Here is a 23,630-nt window from a genome sequence, read left to right on the forward strand (position 1 = left end):
GGCTCCTCCAAGTAACTAAATTTGTTAACAGACAATGTTAGGGAAAATCTTGTTTCTGTTAATACACTCCTGTTTGGGTGACAGCATATGCTGTAGTATTTACTGTATTTCTGTCAAGGCTAGGAAGCTGGATAACTCTGAATAAATTGTACCATCTGCCTAATTTCCCCTCCTATTCCTTCTCACCTCCCTTTTTCCCTCTGGAAGATGCATATGAAGGTTTTCTAGCCAGGAGGAATTTTCCCTCTCAGTAATGGCATCATTGGCTCAATTTGATCTACTGTTAAAACAACATTGATGCTCGAAGCATGCTGATTCATTTTGTCCAAAAGGCCTGTTTAGCAGTTTTCTTGTTTCTCATGATCTTACTGCTACTTTGCTACTCTGTAGAGGAAAAATCTGTATAAGCTTGTGTTTGAGTTCCTGTCTTTGGTTTTAGAACAGTATGATGGAAGAGTAATTTGGGTTAGTAAAGAAGCAGCTTGCCCTCAGTACTGCTTCCAACATAGTCTGTCAGTGACCTGGTCCTTTGGAACTGTGTGTGCTTCTGCTGATATAAACGTGTGGAACTGGGGACAGTGCCTTCTGATATGTTTGCCAAGTAGAAAATAGCTCTTCTTTAACTGGAAATGTCATTTCTAGATCAATGAAACCCAAAGGATAGTTACCATTACTTGCTTCTGAATGAGTAAATAAAAGTAGAATGTGTTAATGGTTGATGTGCCAGATACTCATAGGGCATATTGCACGCAGATGCAAGGTCTGGGAAAGGAAGATGCATAATCTATGCTTAGTGGCTTCTGATTTCTAATCTCTGGATCACAAATACCCCACAGCTTTTTTTAATCGGTGGAGCTGCAGGGTGTCACTTAAGAGGCAGGACCTAATCTTGCAGTTATTCCCAAGACAATTCTTCTGGGGATTGAGATAAACAAATACTCTGCCTAGACAAAAGGATGTAACAGTACTACACATCTAGAGTTGTAAGTAACGACCCTGTTTGCTGAGAGTCACAAGGATGCCAATAGCTGAGTTACTGAGCAAACCTTTTTATACTTCAATACAGCATTGCTGAAAGCAAAGGATACTGCAGGTTGTGATGCCAGACAAGCAGTATTGCTCTGGGATTTCAAGAGCTGCTTCATTTGCACAGGTTAAGTAATATAAAGGACCATCCCCATTACTGCTTGGCTTGGACCATTACTGTAAATAGTTTTGAAGTGAATCCCTGATTGTATTCTATTTTCTTGATCTTCATTCAGATCTCTTAAGCAGTTTAAGTGTGTGTAAATCACGCTCCTTTTTTTAGATCATTGGCAGTACTCACTGATCTGTCTTTCAGCATAACTTTGATATATGTCTGAACATTCCACCTTGTTCCATAAGCTTACTGTGAACAGAAAGCTTTGATAAGCCGTTAATTATTTGTGAATTAATGACATAATGAGTTGATTCAAAAGTAATTCTTCTCTTTGGAAGAAACTTTGTAAGAGTTTTGGCTTGGCATGAAGATGAAATTATTGTGGCTGGTCTTAAAGTGAAATCTTTTGTTGTTTTTAATTTTAGGACTTTGGATTGATCTGGAAACGTCCTACAATGGATCTTTTCTAATGACCCTGGAGACCAAGATGAACTTGACCAAACTTGGCAAAGAACCGCTTGGTGAAGCACTTAAAGTTGGAGAGATCGGCAAAGAAGGGTAAGGTGTTACAATGATACAGTAAAGTAAAAGCTTTCATAGTGGAAAAAGTGGAATTTTCCTTGTATATGCAGCTCTGGCTTTACAATAGACTGAAAGGAGCTGTGGGGGTTGCATACCCATGAGAACAGAATCTGAATGTTCTGTGCAACTGTAATGTTTGATTACACCACTGACAATTGCCTTAATAAAAGGCTTTGCAGTAGTGTCAGGTTTTTTATGTATATTTTTGTAGGATTTTAAAATGTTCTGTGACTAAGTTTAGTTTTGTCTTATGCTTGAGTTGGGGCTTTAGCCAGTAAGACTTGAATATTGGTGGTAGACACACGCAGATATGGAGACATACACATGGAACATGCTGTTACAGCTACAGTTGTAAACCATGTAACAGTAAACAGTGGTGGAAGGTAAATAGGCTGTAATTGTTGTGTAAAGACTTTCTCCAATAGCTTTATTGCATCATGAGAATAATCACACCCCTGCTTTAGTCTCCAGTTTTCTCATATCTGACTTCCATTCACCTGCCATGTCTAAGTGAAACGCCTTATAGATGAGCTAATTGGGAAACACACGTACTGCAACTTACCTAACTTGCACTTGTGCTTTCCCTAGCACTTTTATGATATTGCCTGAATCTCATCAGTGTGTCTGTTTGTATTTATCTTGTGGCACCTGTCAAACATCCATCCCATCAGCTGTGGAGTGCTGATTCTCTTGTGCTCTTTGTGCTCTCTTTGTACTTAAGAAATCTGCAGTCCCTAAGCGGTGATCTCTTATTTATTGTACAACCACTGCCAACAAATAAAAAAAAATTCTCTAAATCTGGCCATGTGTTTAGATAAAATGTTGTGTTCTTTCAGAATTAAGACACAAGATGCTTTATATACTCATGTTGTAGCTCTGACCATTTATTCTGAGATATCTTGAAGTAATGGTTACAGCAGCACTATATTATGGTGCAGTCAGGATGAGAAAATAAATGTGAAAAACCTGATAGCTGAATAATCTCATGCACTGGTAGAAATGCAGAGGATTTAAAATCAACCTAGATTTGTTGTCACTGCTTGAAGTAAGTATTTCTGAATTTACATCGGTATAGTTGATAGGTGTGATTTTCCTTGAAAAATCCCTTTAATTTTGTCTACCCAAAAAAATGGGGGCAGATAAGGAAATGTCTGCACAAACAAAATTCTTGTTTTCCTTCCCATTCCTTCAGGATTCTCTGTGTGTATTTCATAACTGTCCAGTGTAAGAACGGCCTCAGAAACCATTAGTGAACACATTGATTTAATATTTAAAAATCAGCTTGATTCTAGATGAGCAATAGGACCCCAGCAATGCAAATGTGAATGTCTGTAGCTAAGCAACCAATTACTTGAAGGTATAACCATTAACTGCACTGCTCCTGCACATGCCTGTGATGTTTCAAACGCTCAGGGCCAAGTGCTATGCCAGCTTTATGTAGGGCAGTCTCATGCATTCTAGTTGTGAATGAAGGCTTTTTGCTTGCTGGGTTGTTTTTTCCTTAAAGACAATGGATATTATAAACAAACAAATGAAAGATGGAGAAGTGTAGAACAGTTTGCTTCTCATCTATGCTTTCCATTATGTTAGTTAATTTTACTGGGCTTTTTAATTACCAATTGACAGCTGCTGTGACAAATCAAACTATTCTGCATGCCTATTCTGCAAACTATTGCATCCACAGTGGTGTCATCTGTAAGTGATGCATGTTGGTTGCTTACACTCATTTCTATCTCTCAAGAGCCTAGAACAAACACACCTCTTGAGATGCAGTGACCAACTCATCCAGAGAGAGGAAGGTGGGGAAAGCAACGCTGAGTTTTAACTGACCTTGGATATTGTCAGTATAAAGCGAGACAAATGATTCGGTGTTTGCAGTCCAGTTCTATCATTGCTGCTGCTTTATTGTTTGAAATAGGAGTGTGGTGTTACACAGTTTGATAATGCTGTCTTGCGTGCACTCATAGGAAAATGCAGCTCTCAAAAAGGGTGGAAAATGAATTAATTGCCAATTTCATAAAATTAATAGAGTAGCAGGTTCTACCATACTGGAGATCAGGCAAATGCAGGCAGGCTAACCCAAGTTACTGCAGTGTCTTACTTTGCTATGTTGTACCATGTAAAAACAAGCCCACAAATGGCAATTCAAAAAATAGTGTGCAGTCTGCTCAGGAACAATTCTATAGCCCCAAAGTGTTTTTCTGCCAATGCTTGTGTTGTATAAATGGTCCATTGTATGCAGAGATCCCCTGAAATCTCACTCGAGCTTATTTATTGTGGCTTTGTTGAATGCAAGGAGATCTTGTGATCTTGGCCAGTCAGTGCGTGCTTGTTGAGGCACTTCACAGGGCCCCATTGCCTAGGCAAGTAGAACGTCTTCTTGTAAGAAGGTGACACCTTTGAGAGCCTTGGAAATGCACTGGGCATGCTTTGAACTGGGTGGTGTGGTATGCTCAGGAAAGTGAAGTGAGGTCACACGCAGGTAGAAAATGTATAGTTTGAAACTGACCTAAAACTACAAATTTCTCTCTGAGAAATGGCTCCAGCACTGCTATTTGGGCCAGTGATGTGAGCCATCCACCACCCGCTGTGTCCTCAGGGAGGTGGTTCAGTTTGGTGTGCTGTTTCACACTTCTGCAGGTACAAACTGCATCTCTGGGTGAGAAGAGGTTTTTGATTCTGATTCCTTAGCCTGGGTAGCGAATTATTGAGTGTAGAGAGGTCAAGGAATTACTGCTCCAGTTCTTAACCGGGCAGTTAGGAAGGAGTGTTGTGCACTGGGGGCTGTGCTTGGACTGTCCTTTTACATTAGGACTTCATGCAGCAATGAGCAGTTTGTTCTATGTACAGAGTAGCAGACAGTAGCATCAGTCCATGCTCTGTGTGATGTTATTAAATGCTTCAAATAAATCTCCAAGAACATACACACAAAAAAACCAGGAAAGAAACCGCAGCTATAGACCTGCATTCTGAACAAGTGTGGAATATTACAGCCCTGGGTATAGTTCTTAGGGCTAAAACTACGTGCTTTTGAAGCTTGTGTTGTGTAACTATTTGAAGCTCTTACGTTTGGTAGAGATCTGTTAGTACTGAAGTGTATTCACTGTATCCTTCCCTCATTTGAATCCATTTAAAAGATTTGATATTTTTCTGTGATTGTGCACATGAATTCTTCCATAGTTCAAGTCTAGGTATTAGTTACTACTCTGTGATATTTTGTATCTTAAGAGCAGCACTTGTTTGATTTTATTACTTTCCTCTTTCCCCCATGACGTTCTTTGCCTTATCCCATCTTGGAGTCTCCTCAGAAAAAAAAAACTAAACAAAACCTTAAATGCTAAAACCACCATTCACTGTGTCAGAGGAATTTAAACATTCACAAGCCAGAAGGTCGATTTCCCCACAAATAGAGTAAGGAAAGGAGTAGTTCCAGCAAAGGTACTAAAGGGAGATTATAGCTTCAATTTGTATGGGACAAAAGTATCTGTGCAAAACATCTAAGAAATATTCCTTCCCAGGGTAATGCTGGACTTCTGTTAATAAAATTGCCTTTTGTCTACACAAAATTGGTTAGTGATGGCACACACTGTAGCTACAAAAAGGTGAATTGCTGGTGTATATTGTGAAGATAAGGTACACGTTAGCACCTCAGTTAACATCTCTGAGGGATTCTGGGGTTCAGTTGGTAGATGATGTCATTTTAAGTTGGAGTCCTATGTTTGCTTTTAGTACAAGACAGAATTGCATGTTTTCACCTTTCAATGTAAAAGCATGTCTTCGAGTTTTAGAAAAAAACAAAACCCCATCTCCAGCCTATGTACTGCTCAACTTCCATGGAAAGCCATGAGCAACAACAAATGTTTCAGATGTATTTTGAATAATGTCTGAATTGGATTCGAGTATGGAGAATAGCCATTCCCCATCCTCTTTTGTGCAGGATTACATTCCACTGGAGAAAACAAATTCTCTCTTTTGAAAATAGTTCTGACAGACTGGATTCAGAGTGCCTTCAGTTTTGTTCTTTTAGATGAGTTTATAAAAAAGAGGAGGGGACATTTCAGTCTCCAGTAGAAACACGTGTAATGTCAGCCAAAGCTGTACATAATGAATAGCTATTTAAGAATATTACATTTGACCTGGAAATTGTATTGTTTCAGTTTCAGGCCAAGGGCGTATTGTCTTGCAGACAGTGATGAGGAATCCTCCAGTGCTGGGTCTTCAGAAGAGGATGATGCTCCTGAACTGGCAGGAGAGAAGCAGGTGACTCCAGGAGCAGAAGGGTGAGCATTTGTTAATCCTTTTTTCCTCCCCACATTTCCAGACTTTGTACAACTGATATCTTGTTCCTGTCCTGTAACTCTCATTGTCACACAGGATGTCAGAGTGTGAGTATATCCAAGCAATTAAGCAAACACAACTCACCCATTTCTAGAGCAAAGAGCAGCAATCAAGCCATGTACTACAAACTGAAAGGAAGCTGCTCTGCTGAGTGTTTTACCATGCTGGGAGCATAGTTCACCATACAGCACTTCTGCAGAGTGACCTATACAGAGCTATTAGAGCACCTAATTTCTTCACCAGTAGATTACAGAGAGAGCCAAGTCTTTGGGCCACATAGCCGATGGGGACCTTCCCCAGTGTGTCTTGTCTGGTACCAGAGCCAAGAACAGGGTATTGTATGTAAACTTGGAAGCACTCTGGTCTTGAAAATACTGTTTGTATAAAGTATTATACCCATGCTGATCCTGCTGATCCCCTCTTTCCAGTGTGTTCTGTTCTTTAAGAAAACAACTGCTATTCAATCCTGGCTTTCTTGCTCAGAGTTTTGTGTTGGGGTTTTTTCCTTGTTTTTTTCCCTTGCAGAGCTTTGTGTGCCTGGGCTGTGCAATGCTGCCCTCTGATGCTGTGCAAGAATTAAAAAGAAAATTTCTTGCTGTCAGTTTTGCCATGTCATTCCCTGCTTTGGCTGCTGTTCTATTTTTCTGTGCTTTCTGTATCTGATTGAAACTATGCCATGCAGTGAGAAAGCTGTAGCCAGCCTGCAATGTCTCAGACAATCACAATGTTTCCTATGTTTGAACGCATCTCAGTGGTTTTGCAGCGAACATACCAAGAGAATCTGACATTCAAAATGTTCCAGGGAGTTTCCTTAGTGTTTTACTCCTAAACAGTTTTGAAAACGATGTGAAGAATTGTTGGAATTATCTCAACAGATGCATTTAATTATCTTTTTAAAATACATGGATGATGGAAGTGTATTTGCAATATTAATGTTGTTTCCAATGCTGTCTGGGAAGGAGTGTTCAGACTAGAGAGAATTTCTGCTAGACACATGTAGCTGAAAGAATACAGCTGCCGTGCAAGACTGTGGTAGGTAGTGCTTGGACATGTGTATATGTGTCTGTTTAGAATTTTAATATCAAGACCTCTAATGATTTAACAGGAAATTGATGGGTGTCTTAGCAAATAATAGGTTCAAGAAAATTATCTGGATGTACTCTTTTTCTGTTGTCTATCTAAAGGTATGTTGGAGGACATCGGACAAGTAAGATCATGAGAATTGTGGATAAAATTACCAAGTCAAAGTACTTTCAGAAAGCAACAGAGACTGAGTTTATTAAGAAGAAAATCGAAGAGGTCTCCAATACTCCGTTGCTGCTAACAGTTGAAGTACAAGAGTGCAGAGGAACACTAGTAATTAACATTCCACCTCCACCTACCGACAGAATATGGTAAGAGGACCTTACTGCAGAACTGGGCAATGTTTTGGGTGTGTGCTACCTAAGGGATTGCAACTAGGAACGAAAGATAAAGTGTAGCTGAAATGGGTTCTGGAAGAGATGGGATACAAAGCACTTGTAAATGAGGTAGAAGTTGCTCTTAAGAGAAAATTGAGAGTTAACGCATTCAAGTACGTGCTTTGGAGTGTTTATAATAAAACCTGTTCTGTGTTCTCTCTTAAGGTATGGCTTTCGAAGACCTCCCTACCTGGAGTTAAAAGCTCGGCCAAAACTTGGTGAGAGAGAAGTGACTCTGGTTCATGTAACTGACTGGATAGAGAGAAAACTGGAACAAGAGTTTCAGGTCAGTTCCCTTTACATTTTCCTTTCATTAATTATAGTTTTGGTCTGTTAGAGGGGTTGGGTTTTTATGTTTTGCATGTCCCCTATTTCATTCAAAACTAGTTGGTATCTTCCACTGCTTCTGTTCAGTGGAAAGGATGTTAAGAACTGAAGTTAAGAAGTGAAACTGAATTCTGGCATATGAAACATAACTTCATTTAATTGCATCTTTTTCACAGAAAATCTTCGTCATGCCAAACATGGATGATGTTTATATCCCTTTAATGCACTCAGCCATGGATCCTCGCTCCTCTACGTGCCCTCCTAAAGATCTGAGCACAGAGACCCCTGATCAACCATGACATGTGAAGACTCTTGTAGTTTACAGTATTATGAAAGTTATTCTCATGGTTTTATAAACTGTGCTGTAGTTCTCATCCTTAACTTGTGCCACTTCCCCCCCCCCCCCCCCCCCGAAGGACTGCCTATAACCATACCTTTGTGCTCACTTGCCTGGTTATTGTTCCTGTGTACTTCAGCTACATGAAGTTTCATTCCATTAAGCAGTTATTTTTGTACTGGCTGCCATCAGGATTTTAACTCGGAGGCTGAGAGGACCTGTTCTTTGGGGGAGGGAGGAGGAACCTAGCTGTAATAGATCAAGGAGCTTGTTGACACACCTTTTGTTCAGCTTATGTTTTCATGCTATGTTAATGTGCATTGAAGCATTGAAAGGTTGTTTGGCAGCAAAGGAACTGCGTGCCAAATGGAAAAAATCCTAAATAAGGAATGAATTTATAAAACTGGAAGAATATTTTTCTTTCTCAGGCAGTTGGAGGTGTAGAATGAACTGTTTTATGTTCTTTCACTTCTGCAGTCAATAGCTTGTGTCAAGCAATCGAAATATGAAATGCTTTCAGGATAAAAGAATGTAAATCGGATGTATGATGTATTGTGATTCAGTGTGGTATATACATACTACTTTTTTCATACAGAACTCATGCTTTTTTGGGGGGAAGCAAGTAGCCATAAAACACACAACTATCAGTGAAGGTGGGACTGTCACATTTGTGTAAATGAGGAGATAAAAGTTGGTAAAGCCATGAGACCAAACCATAGCAAGCCGCCTTACAGTGAGTTACAATCACCTTGGTTCATGATTAATTCTGAATGTTTATAAAGACATGAGCACACACATAAAATGTCAATACTGCACATTACCAGAAGTACTTAGTTACCCTACTGTGTATAGAGCCTCTTGCTATGATGAAACACAGGTTTTTTTCTTATAGGAGTTTGTTGCTGTGAGTCTTTTCCATTGCACTGTGTTTACACGCAAGCATGGAGCCAAATTCTCAGGTTACAGCTGTGCAACTCCAGACATCAAGTCACTTGATGTTTGTGGAACAGCCGTGACTGGAAGATTTTGCCTCCCATGCATTGGTTTTTTGGACTTTGTGGAATAGGAATTCAGGCATTGCAGTTATTCAAGCTGATCGTGATTAAAGACTGTTTCTGCTCATTAGTGGCCAAAACAAAGGGGGGAGGGGGAAAATGCCTTTTATTTCTCTCTGGTATGATTCAAGATGAAATGTATGCAGTAAATTCAATATTTGAACACTACATATCCACTCTTTTAACATGTGATATTTTTCTGGTAGTGTTGCCAACTGTTCATGGATGTCAGAAAATGGTTTAGTTTACAAAGGTGAGTTTTGGCTCTCCTTTTATAACATGTTTTTTTTTTTTTTTTAAGAAGTAATTTTTTAAGAACTTTTTTGTATGTTGTGTTGTCACATTTGATGTAAATCGAAATTTCCATGTGTAACTTGATGATTTACCATCTCTAAATGAAGCTATTATATTGAAGGTTTTTTAAACAGCACCTTGCCTGAAACATAAAAGAAAACTAGCATTTAATATATTTAAAATTAATTCTATATTTGAACACCTATTTTGGTTACCTTTAATTGAAATATTAGTGGGTTATATTTGTTACCTGAACACCTCCTTGACCATTCCAGGCTGTGTATATTCTGGGGTTTGCTCTGATCATGTAGGCATTATTTGCCTCTAATGAAGTCTGCATGTCTTGTACGCAGTCTTTTATATGATTTAATTTCTATGTGCAATAACTAAAGTCAAAGGACTAGATGCACTAATGTGTAAACAAATTTAGACTTATTACACAAGATTGTCATATTGCACTTCATAAGCTGTGGGTAACTACAATCTGCTTGCTTTGTTTTATTAAATAAATTTATCCCATGTCAAACAATTACTGAAGTTAAAATTTCATTCCTGCATTGTGCTTAGTCACTGTCCCCTGCACATTGTTTCACAAACTTCATTAAAGGCAGTTTGCCAAGATGCGTGCTAGGTGCTTTTCAGGTATGTTTATATACCCAGAGCTGTACGTGGTGGTTATAATTTTAGGGTTAACCAATGCTGACTTTCCTGGCTCTAAAAAGAAAAGCTTAAATTGAATTTTAATGTAGTGAAAACTGAACAGCACTGCAGCTGTAAGTGTTCACATCAGGAACATGCTTCAAAAACATTTTTTCATTTTGTATCTCTGTGAACCTTAAAATGGAGAACCAGGAATTACAGAACTGAGGGGGCACACATTACCTACCCTCTGAACTTAAAACACTGTTTTAGTCTTCTTAGACTCTTTTGCATGTTATGAGAGTTGCAACTTTTCTGTCTACAGAAAGCACTGTCTGTAACTTCCAGCTTCTGTGCCTGTGTAAGAGTGCAAGCACAGCTGTTAAGCTGGAAGCAGTTTAAATTGCTGCAGCTTAGAACCCTGGAGTTAACTTCCCATTTTGTTTCAAGTTCCTTGCTGTATACATGAAGGACCCCCTGGACGCTCATTGCTGGCTCACCTTCACCCACGTGCTGCTCTACTGCAAGAGCTAGGCAGGAATTCCAGGACTGCTGCTGCTGGTTCCCCTTTACACACTGATCCCTGAACTACTTTAGGAAAACGCTGGTGCACGTGGTCTGAGCTGGGTTAAAGTCTGACTCCATCACCGATACGTGATGGGTAACCCGGACCCCTTTCATCCTGCTACCGCCCCCTCCCAAGCCAGAAGCGGTCCTCCCGCGCCGTGCACCGCCTACCGTCGGGCAGCGACGCCATTTTGTGCGGTGCTGTCCTGCCCTGTGAGGGCGGGCACGGCTCGGCCAGACGGAACGAGCTGTCACTTGCTTTTAAAAGCGCTACCCGGGTCGGGCCGAGCAGCTCCAGTTATGAACAAGCGCTTCACTCTAGCACTACAGCTTGGCCAGCGGCGCCGCGGGCAGGGCATCCCGCCGGGTCAAAGGCAGTGCGGGGGGGACCACGGACGCAAGAACCAGCCGGACACGTTTGCGCGGTGCACACAACTTTATTTATTTACCGGGCCGCTCGCCGCCGCTCGCCGCACGGGCCCTACAAGACACAGAGGGGAAAGGGAGCGGTTACACAAGCGGAGCACCGCAGCCCGCGGCCGGCTGAGCGCCAGCCTGGGCGCTCAGTAGTAGGTTTGCTTCATGCACATCAGCAGTCTAACACGTGTCAAGAGACATCACCGCAGCCCGGCCGGCCCGCCCTGCACCCGCAGCCCACCACGCGCCTCTCACCTCACACCGCGGGCGCTCGCAGAAAGAACGAGACTCTCTCTCGCCCCTCTTTATATAGCGACCGCCCCGCCCTTCCGGGTCTCGCCCAATCGCGTTCAACCTCTGGGGCACGCGCCGATCCGGGTGTGGCTGCACGCTGGGGGTGGGTGGAGCTGCGGCTCCTCAGCGGCGGAGGCGGGAAGCGCTGAGGCGGCCCCGGGAGGAGGAGGTAAGGCTCTGGGAGAGCCTGGCTCTGCCCCGGCGCGGCGGGCAGCTTTACCGGTCCTCTCAGGAGCAGTGTGCTCGTTCATTTAGTGGTGTGTTCTGGTATTCCACCGCTGTTAAAGAAGTAGGGCTTAATGTTAGAAAAATAGAACCCTTGGGCCCCGCTCGGAGCTCGGAGGAGGTTCCTCGGTTTCTGAGGAGATGTGCCCGGGGAGCGGGAGGGCGCACGGTAACAAACGCCCTGGGTGGTCTCCTACGGCCTCAGCTCTGGTTTTTGCCTTTTTCCTGTGAGGCCGCTGGGAGGGATTTGTGTTAAATGACTGTAGTTTGGTAGTATGCACGTGGTGCTTGTGTAGCTGAGAAACTCCTCCCTTGATGCAGCACGGCATGGAATTCGGGTAAAGATAATAAACGGTGCCTTAACGCTCGCCCGCCGGTTTTCATGCTGGGGACGTGCCCTCCCGGGCGGTGGTGAAGTGCTGCCGCCCTGCGGCACCTGTAGCGCCGGGAGCTGAGCGGAGGCAGCTGGGCAAAACCAGTACCCTCTTGTGTGCCTTTCGTGTGTGCTTTTTACACGGGCACAGCTGCCCGCGTTGATTGCCGTTGTGTGTGGGTACGAGCGCTTTAGATTAGGTAGGTTGAGATTAGATACAAGGAAGTTCTTCCCTGTGAGGGTGCTGAGGCGCTGCCACAGGGTGTCCAGAGAAGCTATGGCTGCTCAATCCCTGGCAGTGTTCAAGGCCCGGTTGGACAGGGCTTGGAGCAGCCTGCTCTAGTGGAAGGTGTTCTTGCCCATGGCAGGGGTTGGAACTGGGTGAGCTTTAAGGTCCTTTCCAACTCAAACCACTGCGTGATTCTGTGACTTCCTCTGTGTGTGGTAGAGGTCTAGATGTGTTCATGTGTGCTGTTGCCCTGGCACGCACAAACCAGCGTGTGATATGGTCTGCTTGTTCTCAAATAGCGTGAATGCTTAAAATCCAAGATCTCCATAAAGAAACCTATCTGTCAGTTTTGGAGAACTACAATCACAGTGTGGTTTGTAGCTCCAGCACAGAATCATAGAATGGTTTCAACCTGGCCTAGAACACTTCCAGGGATGGGGCAGCCACAGCTTCATGGTTTTATATATTCAAACTTGCAGGTTAATCATAATTATATGTCTTGCTCATATCATCAAAGGCACACTCATTAAAAGAGGGAGCTGCCAGAGCTGATTTGCTGTGTGCATATTGTACACTTAGTACTCGGTGTGCTCTGCAGCTCCATTAGCGATATCAGTATTAAAAAGCAAACAATATGTAACAAGGACAAAGCGGCTTTGTTATATAAATATGCATCTGAAAGCTAGACCTTTGCCAAGCAGTGTAAATTTACTTTCTGCTTCTTAAAGCTACTTCTGTTTGATCCAATATATATTTTTATGTGTGTGTTTAATCTGTTCAGAGCTGCATAGACCCAGGTTTTGGTTCAAAAAAGCATGGTTTTGTGGGTTTGTTTTTTGTTTTTTGTTTTTTTTTGTTTTTGCATTTAGTTAAGATATTGCAAGGCACAGCCGGGTCAGAACAAGAGCTATGCCAAGTAAACTTGGCCTGATCTGCTTTGGAAGTGAAAAATCAATCAGGAAACTGAGCGGGGTGGGGTGGTGCTGGAGGAATAAGGGTATGCCGAACCCCTGGATTTACCAATAGAGTACTGGCTTTGCCCAGCTCAGTGCACCCCGCGGTTTGGGAGTGGCTCTCGGCCGAGCCCCCCCCTCCACGGGCACGCTGCCGTTTTGCCGGGGCTCCGCACAAACGGGGCGGCTCCGGCCGCAGCACGAAGCCGCAGGCGCCTCGCTGGCCGCTCCTGCACGACCCTCCTGGCGCTGCGGGGAGCGCGAAGGCGGCCGTAGGGGCGAGGTGTCCGGGGGGGCCGGGCGGTACCTGAGTTCGTTGGGGGCCTCCCGCGGCTGACGTCGCTGGCCCAGTCCGGGGCGGCCCCGCCCCGCCGCGCGGGGAGCGCTGGACACGCTGCGCCCGGCAGCCAGCGCCTGGCCGGTGGGAGCCGGCCGGGACCCCGCGGGTGGCAGCCATGGAGCCGGGACGCTGCTGCCGCCTTCTCCTCCTTAGCCTCGGTGCGCTGGTGGTGCTGCTCGCGCCGAGACCCGGGGTAAGTGAGGTGCGGCCCGGTCTGAGCCTCCCGGTGGGCCTGGGCATGGGGGGGTTGCCCCCGCGCCGGGGAGGGCAGTGGCAGCCGTGGTGCCCCCTGCCCGGCGGCGGCGGAAAAGGGCGGGCACGGCTCGGCAGGGGTCCGTGGAGGGCCGGGGAGGCCTTACCCTGTGCAGGCCAGGGCCTCTGCTCGCAGAGAGGGGAGCCGGGGCTTGGGGTGGCACCCCACGCCCCGGCGGGCTCCTGCCGGGGCTTTGCCGAAAGTTTGCCGTAGGTGCCTGCAGCCCGGGGCATCGGCGGTGTTTGCGAGCTCAGCACACTGGCCATTTTGCTATCGTTAATGCCGTGTGCCCGTCTGTATGCGCAGGGGTGAGGGGGTGCGGTGTACCAGCCTTATCAACAGCTGTGTGCCTGCCCACGTAGCACCATACCTGAAAATGTAGCATATATAATAATCCTTGACATATAAAAATACAGTTAATTTTCCATAAGGTAGTTGGTGAAAATAGGACAAAGAAACTTTTGGAAGCTGAAACTATGTAGGTGGATAGGTGAACTAGTATGGCATGCTAGAAGATCTTTGCCCCTTCACAGGTGAGGGGGCTTGGGGTTTTTGTTTGTTGGGTTTTTTTTTGAATAAACAAGCACCCCTAAACATTGTATATATGTTGACATCCAAATACACATGACTAAGTAAGTGCCCTCTATACTGTCTTAGGGCATTTTGATTTCCAGAGTAAAGATAGCCATGTGCACTAAGTGTACATACAGTTGGTTGGTATCCAAAAGAGACTACAGTACTAAATTCAAAGCTGGGAGACAAAGTGCACAAGTCACTGCCCTACAAAACCTCTTAAAAAATAACCAGGCAGGTTATAAGGCATTACGTGGAGCAATAAAAGCACAGGGAACAGTGAAACTGGTGCAAAGCAGATGGAATGCTGAGCAGATTATTTTTATGGAGGTAATAATTTTGAACAGGGTACTTTAAAATGGGTTCTCTCTGCTGTATGTGTACTTACATGGAAAACCAAGTCTTCAAACATTCAGTTCTGAAAGGTGCCCTTCTTTGTAAGCTCTCGGGATCAGAGGACAATGAAAAGGGCAGCAGGCATTTACTGTTTCCATTATACTGAAGTATAGCAAGGGAAAGTTTTAGGTTATGTGCTTGAATGGATTATTCATTGTTACCTGAAAATGCTGGTGTGATAGATGGGGTTATAGTTAAGTTTAAGCGGAGCTGAAGGCTTTGTTTTTCACCTGGAATATAATAGCTCCACTTCCCTTCTTTAAAAGTAAACACATTTAATAGTGAAGCTGTGCAATAATACTTAGTGGTGTTACTTCATTAAGAAACTGGAAAAAAATTAAATGCAGGCTGTTAACAAAAATTACTTTAAAAATCTTTATTGTAAAAGTGCTGATGTCTTTGTTTTAGTCTGGACTATAAGGTTGGACCGACATCTCCTCAGGGTCTTGACAGGTTTGAGGTTCAGATTTTGTAAGTAAAATGCTTGTTTGCAAGTCCCAAGTTTTAAAAATAGTTCTCAGTGAGAATACTAAGTATACTAAAAGTACTTTTCACATAAACAGGTTATTACTAAATTGTGTGTAATTTTACCTGTGTAGTCACAAAGACCTGGACTTGGGCCCTGGTGGGATTCAGCCTCCTTTTTTTTTTGTCCTCTAAATTTTTCCCTCCCCTTGGTCTCTCTGCACTGCCATCATACCTCAGATTAGCACCTGATTTCAGGTTCTCCATTTCTCTGTTTCTTTTCTTAGTCCCAGTCATCTCACCTGTGATTAATCCGTTTAACTGGGAAGGCTCATTTAGAACTATTAATGTCACTTGAGTAATAAATTTCCCAGGAAGAAGACTGGCAAATGAGTCTTAGTACTGAGATGATGTGAAAAACATGCAATTGCCTGAAGATTTTGCAGGTTGTGTTTTCTGGAGCTTTAAGACTGTTGGTGATGTACTCCTATTTTTTTGATAGATGTACTCTTGTTACTTTATATCCCAACTTTAATATTGTTTTCCTACAATGTATATGTTCATACAAGGACTTCCTTTCCTGTCTTTTCTTTACAAGATGAAATGCTAGCTCTTGTTATTTAAGTGATACAATGTATAGCTCTTGGAAATGCCTTAGCAAGGTATTGGAACACATTATAAAATGTTCCATAAAAAAGAACACATCTCAGCTACTGCAATGCAAAATGCAGTAGAGCTGTCAGTACAGTGTCAGTGGTCACTGTAAATGTTATACGATAGTATAGTTTGAAATGTGTATACAGTATATAGTTAAAAAAAAAACCAAAACAACACCTTGGTTTTATGAGCCATAGACATTTCAAACTATGCCTGTTTCTCTTATAACATGAAGCTGGTGAAAATCAAACCCAACAACCTCTCTGGGATTCAGCTGATGTTTGGAGCATTGGTCTGTCCACCTGCAGCCTGTGGGGCTGGTTTCAGTGCTGTGGTTGTGTGCAGGCAGCACATGTGGGAAACCCCCCAGCCTTTCCAGGTGTCTTTACTTGCAATGTGTTCCTTATCTCAGCATGAGGTGTTTGGCCAATTAGTTAGCTGATAGGCATGAAAACCTGTGAGACAGGAGAAGGGTTTAAAAAGGACACCTTCCATCACTATTTTAACTAACACGTATGTGTTTTATTTGAGTTGCAGATCTTCTTAGTCACTCAGAAAATAGTATTTTAGGAGGGGGAATGCAAACTTGTCTTGCATACCTAAAATTATCATGGACAGCTCTGTCCTGGAGTGTAAATTCATGTGTTTATAACTGACCTTCTGCTCACTTTGTTTACTGGTGTTCTTGTGAATATTGACATAAGTTTTGGTCAGAACTTATTGACATAAGTTTTAAAACTTAGCTTTGAGTTCATGGTGTGGAGCACCACTCAAAGCTCAGTCAAGTCAGGTGGCAGGTGGAGTTCTCCCATACTTTTCTGTTTTACCGGTCATGGTTCAACTGATCATATGAATGAAAAGTCACCAGAACTGGACTACAGTGTTAATGAGAAATAGCTAACAAAGACATGCTGGAATTTAGTTTAAAATATCTGTAGATTTGATTTCACTTTCTAAAAAAAGATATAATTTATTTTTTTGTCAACTCTTTCCTATATTAATTTCATTATTAGTGATACTGAAAAATTTCCCCCAATAGTTTCCTCAGTTTTACAAAGAGTTTCTTCATGGCATGTTTTTTTTTTAATGCATAGTGAGTGTTAGCATGTAGCCTGGCAGTGTGATGAAATAGTTGTCAGAATCTGGGTAATGAAGCATAGGCTATCTGTGAGGACTATGCCAAGTGCTTGCAGAGTGCCCTAATGTCTAAAAATATTTTGCTTTGCATCATTATTGGTTTATTGATTTTGGTTCTAGTAGCATAAATTATGGTACAGGCCTGCTCTTCGTGTGAGGAAAGTGCCTGGTAATATTAATGCTGAGGTTGTTTTTTAATAGTTTCTCATTAAATGAAGCTAATTATGGTGTGAGGAGTATAACATAGTCAAGTGGTTATGCCTTTTGTCAACTTTTTTGCTTGGTAAGCCAGGCATTATCAAAGAAATTATGAGGATGTAGATTACAGCTAGCAAGCCATCCATCAGACCTTACATATGAAGTTCAGTGCATATGTATTCCTACTTAAGACTCTGAAAGGAGAATATTATTACCTGGTAACACATGGCACTGTGGTTTGCTTACAAGTGAGCACTCAATAATTTTTGTGAAATCAGTAACACTTCTCAGACTCAGCAACATACCATCACACATCCAGTGTCACTGTGAAGTGTTTTCCTGTTCTTTATTCATATTTGAAGAACCCCGTGTGGTATCACCCCCACAGCAAAGCACACTGTAGGTTACAGAATGATAACCTCAAGGAACCAAGTAGCCTGGTCTGTCTGCTGTTTCCACTGACTTCAGTGGGCTTTGTGCTTACTTGGTGACCTGCATTTCAAAACTACTCTTTTAAAGCAGATAAACTAATGGAAGAAATTTTTCCTGTGGGGATCATTTTTCTTGTAACACAATAAAAGAAAATAGTGCATTGCTCTGCTAACCCTTAAAAACAATTGCAATGTTGCAATGAACAAAGATAATGTCATCTTTGACACTGAACTGTGCCACAGACATACACAAACACACCAGAACTTGTTCTACAGCTTTCACTGACCTTCGTTTGACTCTCTGGGTCCTTCAGAATTGTTTTGAGTCATTTTGATGTTTTGATTTTTAAAATGTTTCATCTAAAGATGTGGTAGATCTGGACTGAGGGGAAGATTCTTATGCAAAGATTAACCAATATTTATAAAGTGCATTTAAGTGCTATTTCTATTACATAGTCTATTTCTATTCTAGCTTAAAAATGCTGTTTTCTACTTAGTCCCAAATTTTAGGCTGTTCTGGATTGGTAGCAGTCAGCACTTGAGAGAATTTGTCAAAGTTGAATTCGATGAGAGCTTGAAAATTTATCTTTTGTAGTTCTAAAGCAGTCTCCAAGTAATTTCAAATCTTGTAAATCCTTCACCTAACATCACTGTTGATGTGAAATATTATTATGGGTACAGACTAAGGCAGCAGAAATTCACTGAATCCCAAAGTTGTAAAAATAGTAGTTACTGCAGTTTCAGATAAAAGACCCAAACCAAATTTTTCTTCTATGTCATGCTCTCTGTTCTTTTAAGTACTTTTTGATTAGCTGTTTCATGTCCTGACAGATTTTTCTCATATTCAGTTGTTTTATTTCCTTAGAAATAAAATTGCAGTATGAAATAAAAATCTGTTGCAAGAATTTGCATTGCATCACAATAGCTCAGACCGACCCTTGCAGGATGGGCAATATCCCTGTGTGCCAGGATGTATAAAGAGTCTGTCTCAGATTGTTATGGGGTTTTGTGGCAGAGAATCCTCTTACATACTTCACACAGAAATGAAAACAAGGTTGGCTTGTACGTACATGTTGTTAATAATTTTCATAGCTTTTCATAACAAAGCTAATTCCAGGCTTTGATAAATCCATTAGTCAATTAATTATAAAACTCTATGTTCAAAATGAAGTCTGTTATTTGCAACCTTGACACTGCAGTCTGTAGCCACTCACAAAAGGCACTGATAAAATCAAGAGAAAGTGGATTTTATTTGTGCGTCTCTGTGAAACACAGCTGATTATTTAAATATAATCTGTTGGTTTTTTTTTCTGTCTATTGTTTTATGCAATTTGCAAGAATAAATCCTTGTTTCCATACTGTTACTAACTCCCTGGCCCTTTCTGCAAGTGATTACTGGAGATGTTGGTCAGAATAAATTAGCAACATCGCATTGCAGAGTATACCCACTCATTTGTTTGTTTTTGAATTTAGGTCATAAGCTTCAGCAGTGTCAGTGTATTATTACTCATCTGGTTAATCTCAACTGTATGATACCATGCTTTGAAAAGTGTGAGTGAATGGAAGGTTTTAAATATATGGTATTTTATGTATTTGGTATGTTTGCAAATACAACTTTAGAAGTAAAGAAAGAACTAATGAAATTTGCCCTATATTCGGTCTTTCACCCAGGGAAGATGGTGTCTTTGATACACAGGGTTGCAGTGACAGCATCAGTGTGATCTTAATGGCTGAATATAGGAAAGCCCTTCAAAAGCAGTAAAACTTACAGGCTTAATGTGAAAGGGAAGGAAAGCATTTGAAAAAAGTGGTGTTAAGACAAAGCCAGTTAGAGTGGAGAGGGTGAGCAGAACTGGGCCCAGAGCCCTCTAAGGAGAAGGTGATTTCTCTGGCTTGATAGACCTACCTGCCTCTCAGAGGACTGTTCCATTCTGTTCCCTTGATGCTGGTGAGTGCCATAAGAAGCACTTGCCATTTCAGGAAGAGTTCACATCTCTCTGTTAACCACAAAGTGGTAGTAGGCACTGTAAGAATGGGAGTTGCTTTTCCCCCGCTCACACCAAGGATACTACACTGAAAAGCTTAAAAACTATTGTAATTTCATGATCTTAGTCAGATCTGGGAGGTTTCTAGGTAGTTCTGCCTGTGGGCAGTGTTCAGTTGTTCATCTGGTTTTCAACAGCAACTCGTGTGAATAGCTTCTTCAGCTATGGTTTTCTTTCTTTATTGTTCAGTGTGTAAATTATCTGGAGGGGAGATGTATGGTAAAGTTTTCATATTCCTGTGGCTGCAGAATGTGCAGAGGAACCCTTTCCCCATTAGTACTTTTTGGTTTGTCCGAAGCACTGGCAACCTTCTAAAATATCCATAATCTGGAAGACAGTATTAGTTACTGATGTTTTGCGGAGAGTTTCAGAGCTCACACTTAATTCCATGATTTCTATAACTTTGATGCCACAACAAATGGATATTCCAGTATTAAATAGGAAAATGTTAAATATACAGATCTACAACAAGTAATTTTCCAAATATTGTATATTACTGGTACTTAATATAAACCATAAATAAGGACGGTGGTTATTTTAGAGAGGCACATTTTTTGTGGCAAATGCTTTATTCGCTTCTCAGACAACAGGAAGAGAACATGCTTTGTGGTGAATATACTGATTCTGTAAGATAAGAAGATAAAAAGATAAGAAAAACTTGTGCAGAGAGTAAAAAGTAATCTAGCAAAACAGGTTTAGTCTGCATTCATGGAAGATGTGGATTTGCTATATATTGTAACTAAACATTAACACTAGTCATTACATTCTGGTTGTCAAGTTCTCACCTGCACTTTAAAGGAACTTCAATAATTTTCACTTCCTGCTTTTAGCAGTTGTATGTTCTTGCTCAGTTTACTGTGTTTTGCTCTAGATGCAGTTTCATTGTATCTTTAAAGTAAAATGATCAAGTTTGAGTAATGGATGGTTTTGGTTTATCTCTTTTGGTAGAAGAGCAGAGTTGTTCCTGGTTTTTAAATGAAATGTTTTTGTTCATGGAGTAGGTATTTCTTGTGTTCCTGGTGGTGTTTAATGTGCAAGATTTATACTGTATACATTGTTGTGTTGAAATATTGCCTAAAAATGTTTTCTGCCTTATCTATGATTCTGATGGAGGAAGAGTTAAACTCCTTGGAATAGGGATTTTTAGTGAGTAGAGCTGCAGCGAAAACAAGCATTTGTTTGGGTTGAGGAAGCAGAAATGTGCTTGTCCAAAGTCTGCGTAAAAAATAGTTGTAAGAAGTGGTTCAAATTTGGCAGTTCATTGTGATTTCTTCTTTGAACTTGCACAGATGTGCAGTGCACACTCTAAACAGTTGCCTGCAACATCTGACACTTGAGAATGATGCTTAATTAAATGCAGTTCACCTGATGGGCATTGTTTGTGCAATTACTTGTAATTCAGAGCTGGGCTATTAATTCAGTGTCTTTGGTTCATGTTTTGTGTTGTGCTTTGTTTCTATTTTGTAAGCCCAGAGCCCTGCAGGTAGCTTTATGCAGCTGAGGCTTTTAAGTTATTTCATTTATTACAAAGGTTCTCAGGTAATTTTTAAAGAAACTGAACAACAGTTGCATCGTATATAAAACAATAGCCTGGAAATATATCTATATTTGTGCATTAAATATAGATTATCTTAACATGAAACTGACTTTTCATCATTTTTGCATATAGGAGGAAGAAATTCCTCACCTATCATGAATGACTGTTAACCAGAATTGTTTAGCTTAGCTTTTTTTGTAAAATGGGTTGAGATGCTCAAGTGAAAGTCAGTATGAGTGCAAAATGTTACTGCTCGAAGGATAATTTGGAATAAATTTTGACCATTGTTGGTTGCTTATTTTCATCACAACTGTTTCCAGTATATTTTGAAATTTTGAAAATCTTAGAAGCGAGGAGCACTGACATGGCTCAGTGCCCCACTTGTTCATCACTGTTCCACATGAGGAAGATTATACATCTGTACTTCTTAGATTATTAAGGCGTTGTACAGGAAGCAGGTTTTTGTTTTGTTTTGTTTTTTTTTTTTTTGCTAAGAAGCCTTATCTTTTGCGTAAGAGCAGCTGCGCAGATAACTAGAATTCAACCCCAAGCTTCCCTTCTTCTTGTCCAAAGCTAGTTTTACGAGGGTAGGTTGAGCCTCACAGTTCAATGGCTTTCAGCCCCAAATGGATGTGACAGTGGAGTGTGGGTTGTGTCTTCCCTTTTTGCTTGCAGAATCTGTGGATCTGGCTTGTTAAATGCTTATTTAAGGAAGGTGGGAAGACTGGACTATGTGTTTGTAAATCAACTTACAGTGTCCTAAGTTGTTTTGGGAGTTCATGCACAAAAGGACCTAAAGTATGAGATTTTCAATAATTACTTTGATACAGTGGCTGCAATAGTTAGCTTTAACAAAAGTTCTAATACAAAAGAATGGAAACTCATAATTCTACAGTACAACATATACTTTTATTTCATGAACTGTGGTAGGTTAAGAATTATATTTAACTGTGAAACTTCCTACATGTAGCAGGTGGCATGCAGATGAGGAATGCAGAAGCACTTCACAAATGTCAAGTTACTGGAGCAATAACGTGAGATTTGGTAGATGGAAATGTGTGGGTGGGTCTTAGGGTTTTTGGGATCATCTTTAGGTAGGAAGAGTAGACATTAAGTTAACACACGTTTTCTGCTTTGTGTGTTGAAACACCTTGGACTTAGCCCCACTGTTCATGTTTGTGTGATGTCCTTTTAAATAAAAGTATGTGCTCTCCAATAACCAGGCTCAAAAGTTGCTTGTGCTGTAAGAATGACAGCAGGCACCAAATAGCTCTGTACCCATATGCGTAAATACGTTGTGTGTATGTGTTCCCAGTGGCAGAATGATTAGAACTCAAATTGAGGTTTGAATCCTGTAATTAACTGTTTTCTGCCTGTGGATGTGTTAATGTTTACAGACCTTAAACAGTTCTAGAATGTTGACTGTAAAAAAAGTACATAAATCACTGAATTCTAACAGAAAAAGAATGTTGTCCAGTCTGTACAATTGAAAGAAGTGATGTCTAGACTGTGTACTGCATGACAGTTACAAGTAAACTCTGTAATAAATACATTTAGCATATGTTTGCTTGGGTTCTTTTTTTTCCCAGAGCACCAGCTCAGTAACTCTGCCAGAAACACTGTTGTTTGTTTCAACCCTTGATGGAAGTTTGCATGCTGTCAGCAAGCGGACAGGAGCGATCAAGTGGACTTTAAAAGAAGGTGAGCAGGAGATATTCTCATGCCCTCTACTCGGTAACAGTAAGAACAGTCAAATCGATTGATAATTCAAACTGTTGTAGGGCCTGGTAAATACTTTCTTTTCTTTCCTATTTTTGCTCTTGTTCCAGAACTAAGCTACAGTGTTTCTGGAATCATGTTCATCTTCATATTTTCACTTGCAGGTTTTTTTCCAGGTTTATGGGTGGGTGGTTTTTGCTGGAATGTTTAAGCTGTAGTGGTATAATTGGTAGGTATTGAGCTTTATGAGCATGAATGCACTATAATCAAGCATAAACAGAATAGATGTCAAATGAGAGTGTTAGCTGGTGGAAGTGGTGGCAAAAGGCTTGCTTGATTGTGTCTCTGGACACCTTCATTCACTGGTGCAGTGGATATCATGCAAACCTCAGGTCTTTTTTCTATAATAGACATTTCAAGAGCACAGCTTTTAAAAAAAGAACTGTACTTGTGTAAAACAATCTAACGTTGCTCAGTGACTGGAAGTGATTTTGTAATTGTAGTTACTGAAAAGCGAGAGCTCTGTCTTCATGAAAAAAATCAATATGTAATACAAATTTGTTTTAGTGGGACCGTGATTACATATGGTAGAAGTGATAGTAGCACTTTCTTGTCACTTCTGAAAATAAACTGGAAAGCAGGTCAAAT

General features: G+C 41.3%; 2 protein-coding genes and 2 non-coding genes across 5 annotated transcripts in view; 2 read left to right on the forward strand and 2 right to left on the reverse strand.

Moving 5' to 3' along the window:
* TEX2 (testis expressed 2) overlaps window positions 1-10,071 on the forward strand; it is a 28,380-nt gene extending 18,309 nt beyond the window's left edge. The window contains exons 7-11 of one of the 2 annotated variants that reach the window (XM_061455315.1): window positions 1,567-1,699; window positions 5,881-6,003; window positions 7,246-7,455; window positions 7,687-7,807; window positions 8,025-10,071. In XM_061455315.1, the coding sequence (XP_061311299.1) occupies window positions 1,567-1,699; window positions 5,881-6,003; window positions 7,246-7,455; window positions 7,687-7,807; window positions 8,025-8,147 (710 nt within the window). In that variant the 3' untranslated portion in view covers window positions 8,148-10,071. The other variant, XM_061455317.1, reaches the window with a different exon arrangement.
* Window positions 10,072-10,986: 915 nt separating this feature from the next.
* LOC133270466 (small nucleolar RNA SNORA76) lies at window positions 10,987-11,121 on the reverse strand. Its single transcript, XR_009743789.1, has one exon. It is a non-coding gene; the product is annotated as a small nucleolar RNA SNORA76 (small nucleolar RNA).
* A 180-nt stretch (window positions 11,122-11,301) lies between these two features.
* Window positions 11,302-11,364, reverse strand: LOC133270464 (small nucleolar RNA SNORD104). The gene has a single exon (XR_009743787.1). It is a non-coding gene; the product is annotated as a small nucleolar RNA SNORD104 (small nucleolar RNA).
* A 2,234-nt stretch (window positions 11,365-13,598) lies between these two features.
* The window catches only part of ERN1 (endoplasmic reticulum to nucleus signaling 1), a 33,160-nt gene continuing 23,128 nt past the window's right edge, over window positions 13,599-23,630 (forward strand). Inside the window, exons 1-2 of the mRNA XM_061455312.1 lie at window positions 13,599-13,764; window positions 22,853-22,964. Coding sequence (XP_061311296.1) covers window positions 13,687-13,764; window positions 22,853-22,964 — 190 coding nt within the window. The 5' untranslated portion in view covers window positions 13,599-13,686. The remainder of the gene's footprint in view (window positions 13,765-22,852; window positions 22,965-23,630) is intronic.

Source organism: Pezoporus flaviventris, unplaced genomic scaffold, assembly GCF_033815535.1.
Source record: "Pezoporus flaviventris isolate CSIRO_AGI_PZ_B2104156 unplaced genomic scaffold, CSIRO_AGI_Pfla_v1 ptg000020l, whole genome shotgun sequence".
In the NCBI taxonomy this organism is placed as follows: Eukaryota; Metazoa; Chordata; class Aves; order Psittaciformes; family Psittacidae; genus Pezoporus; species Pezoporus flaviventris.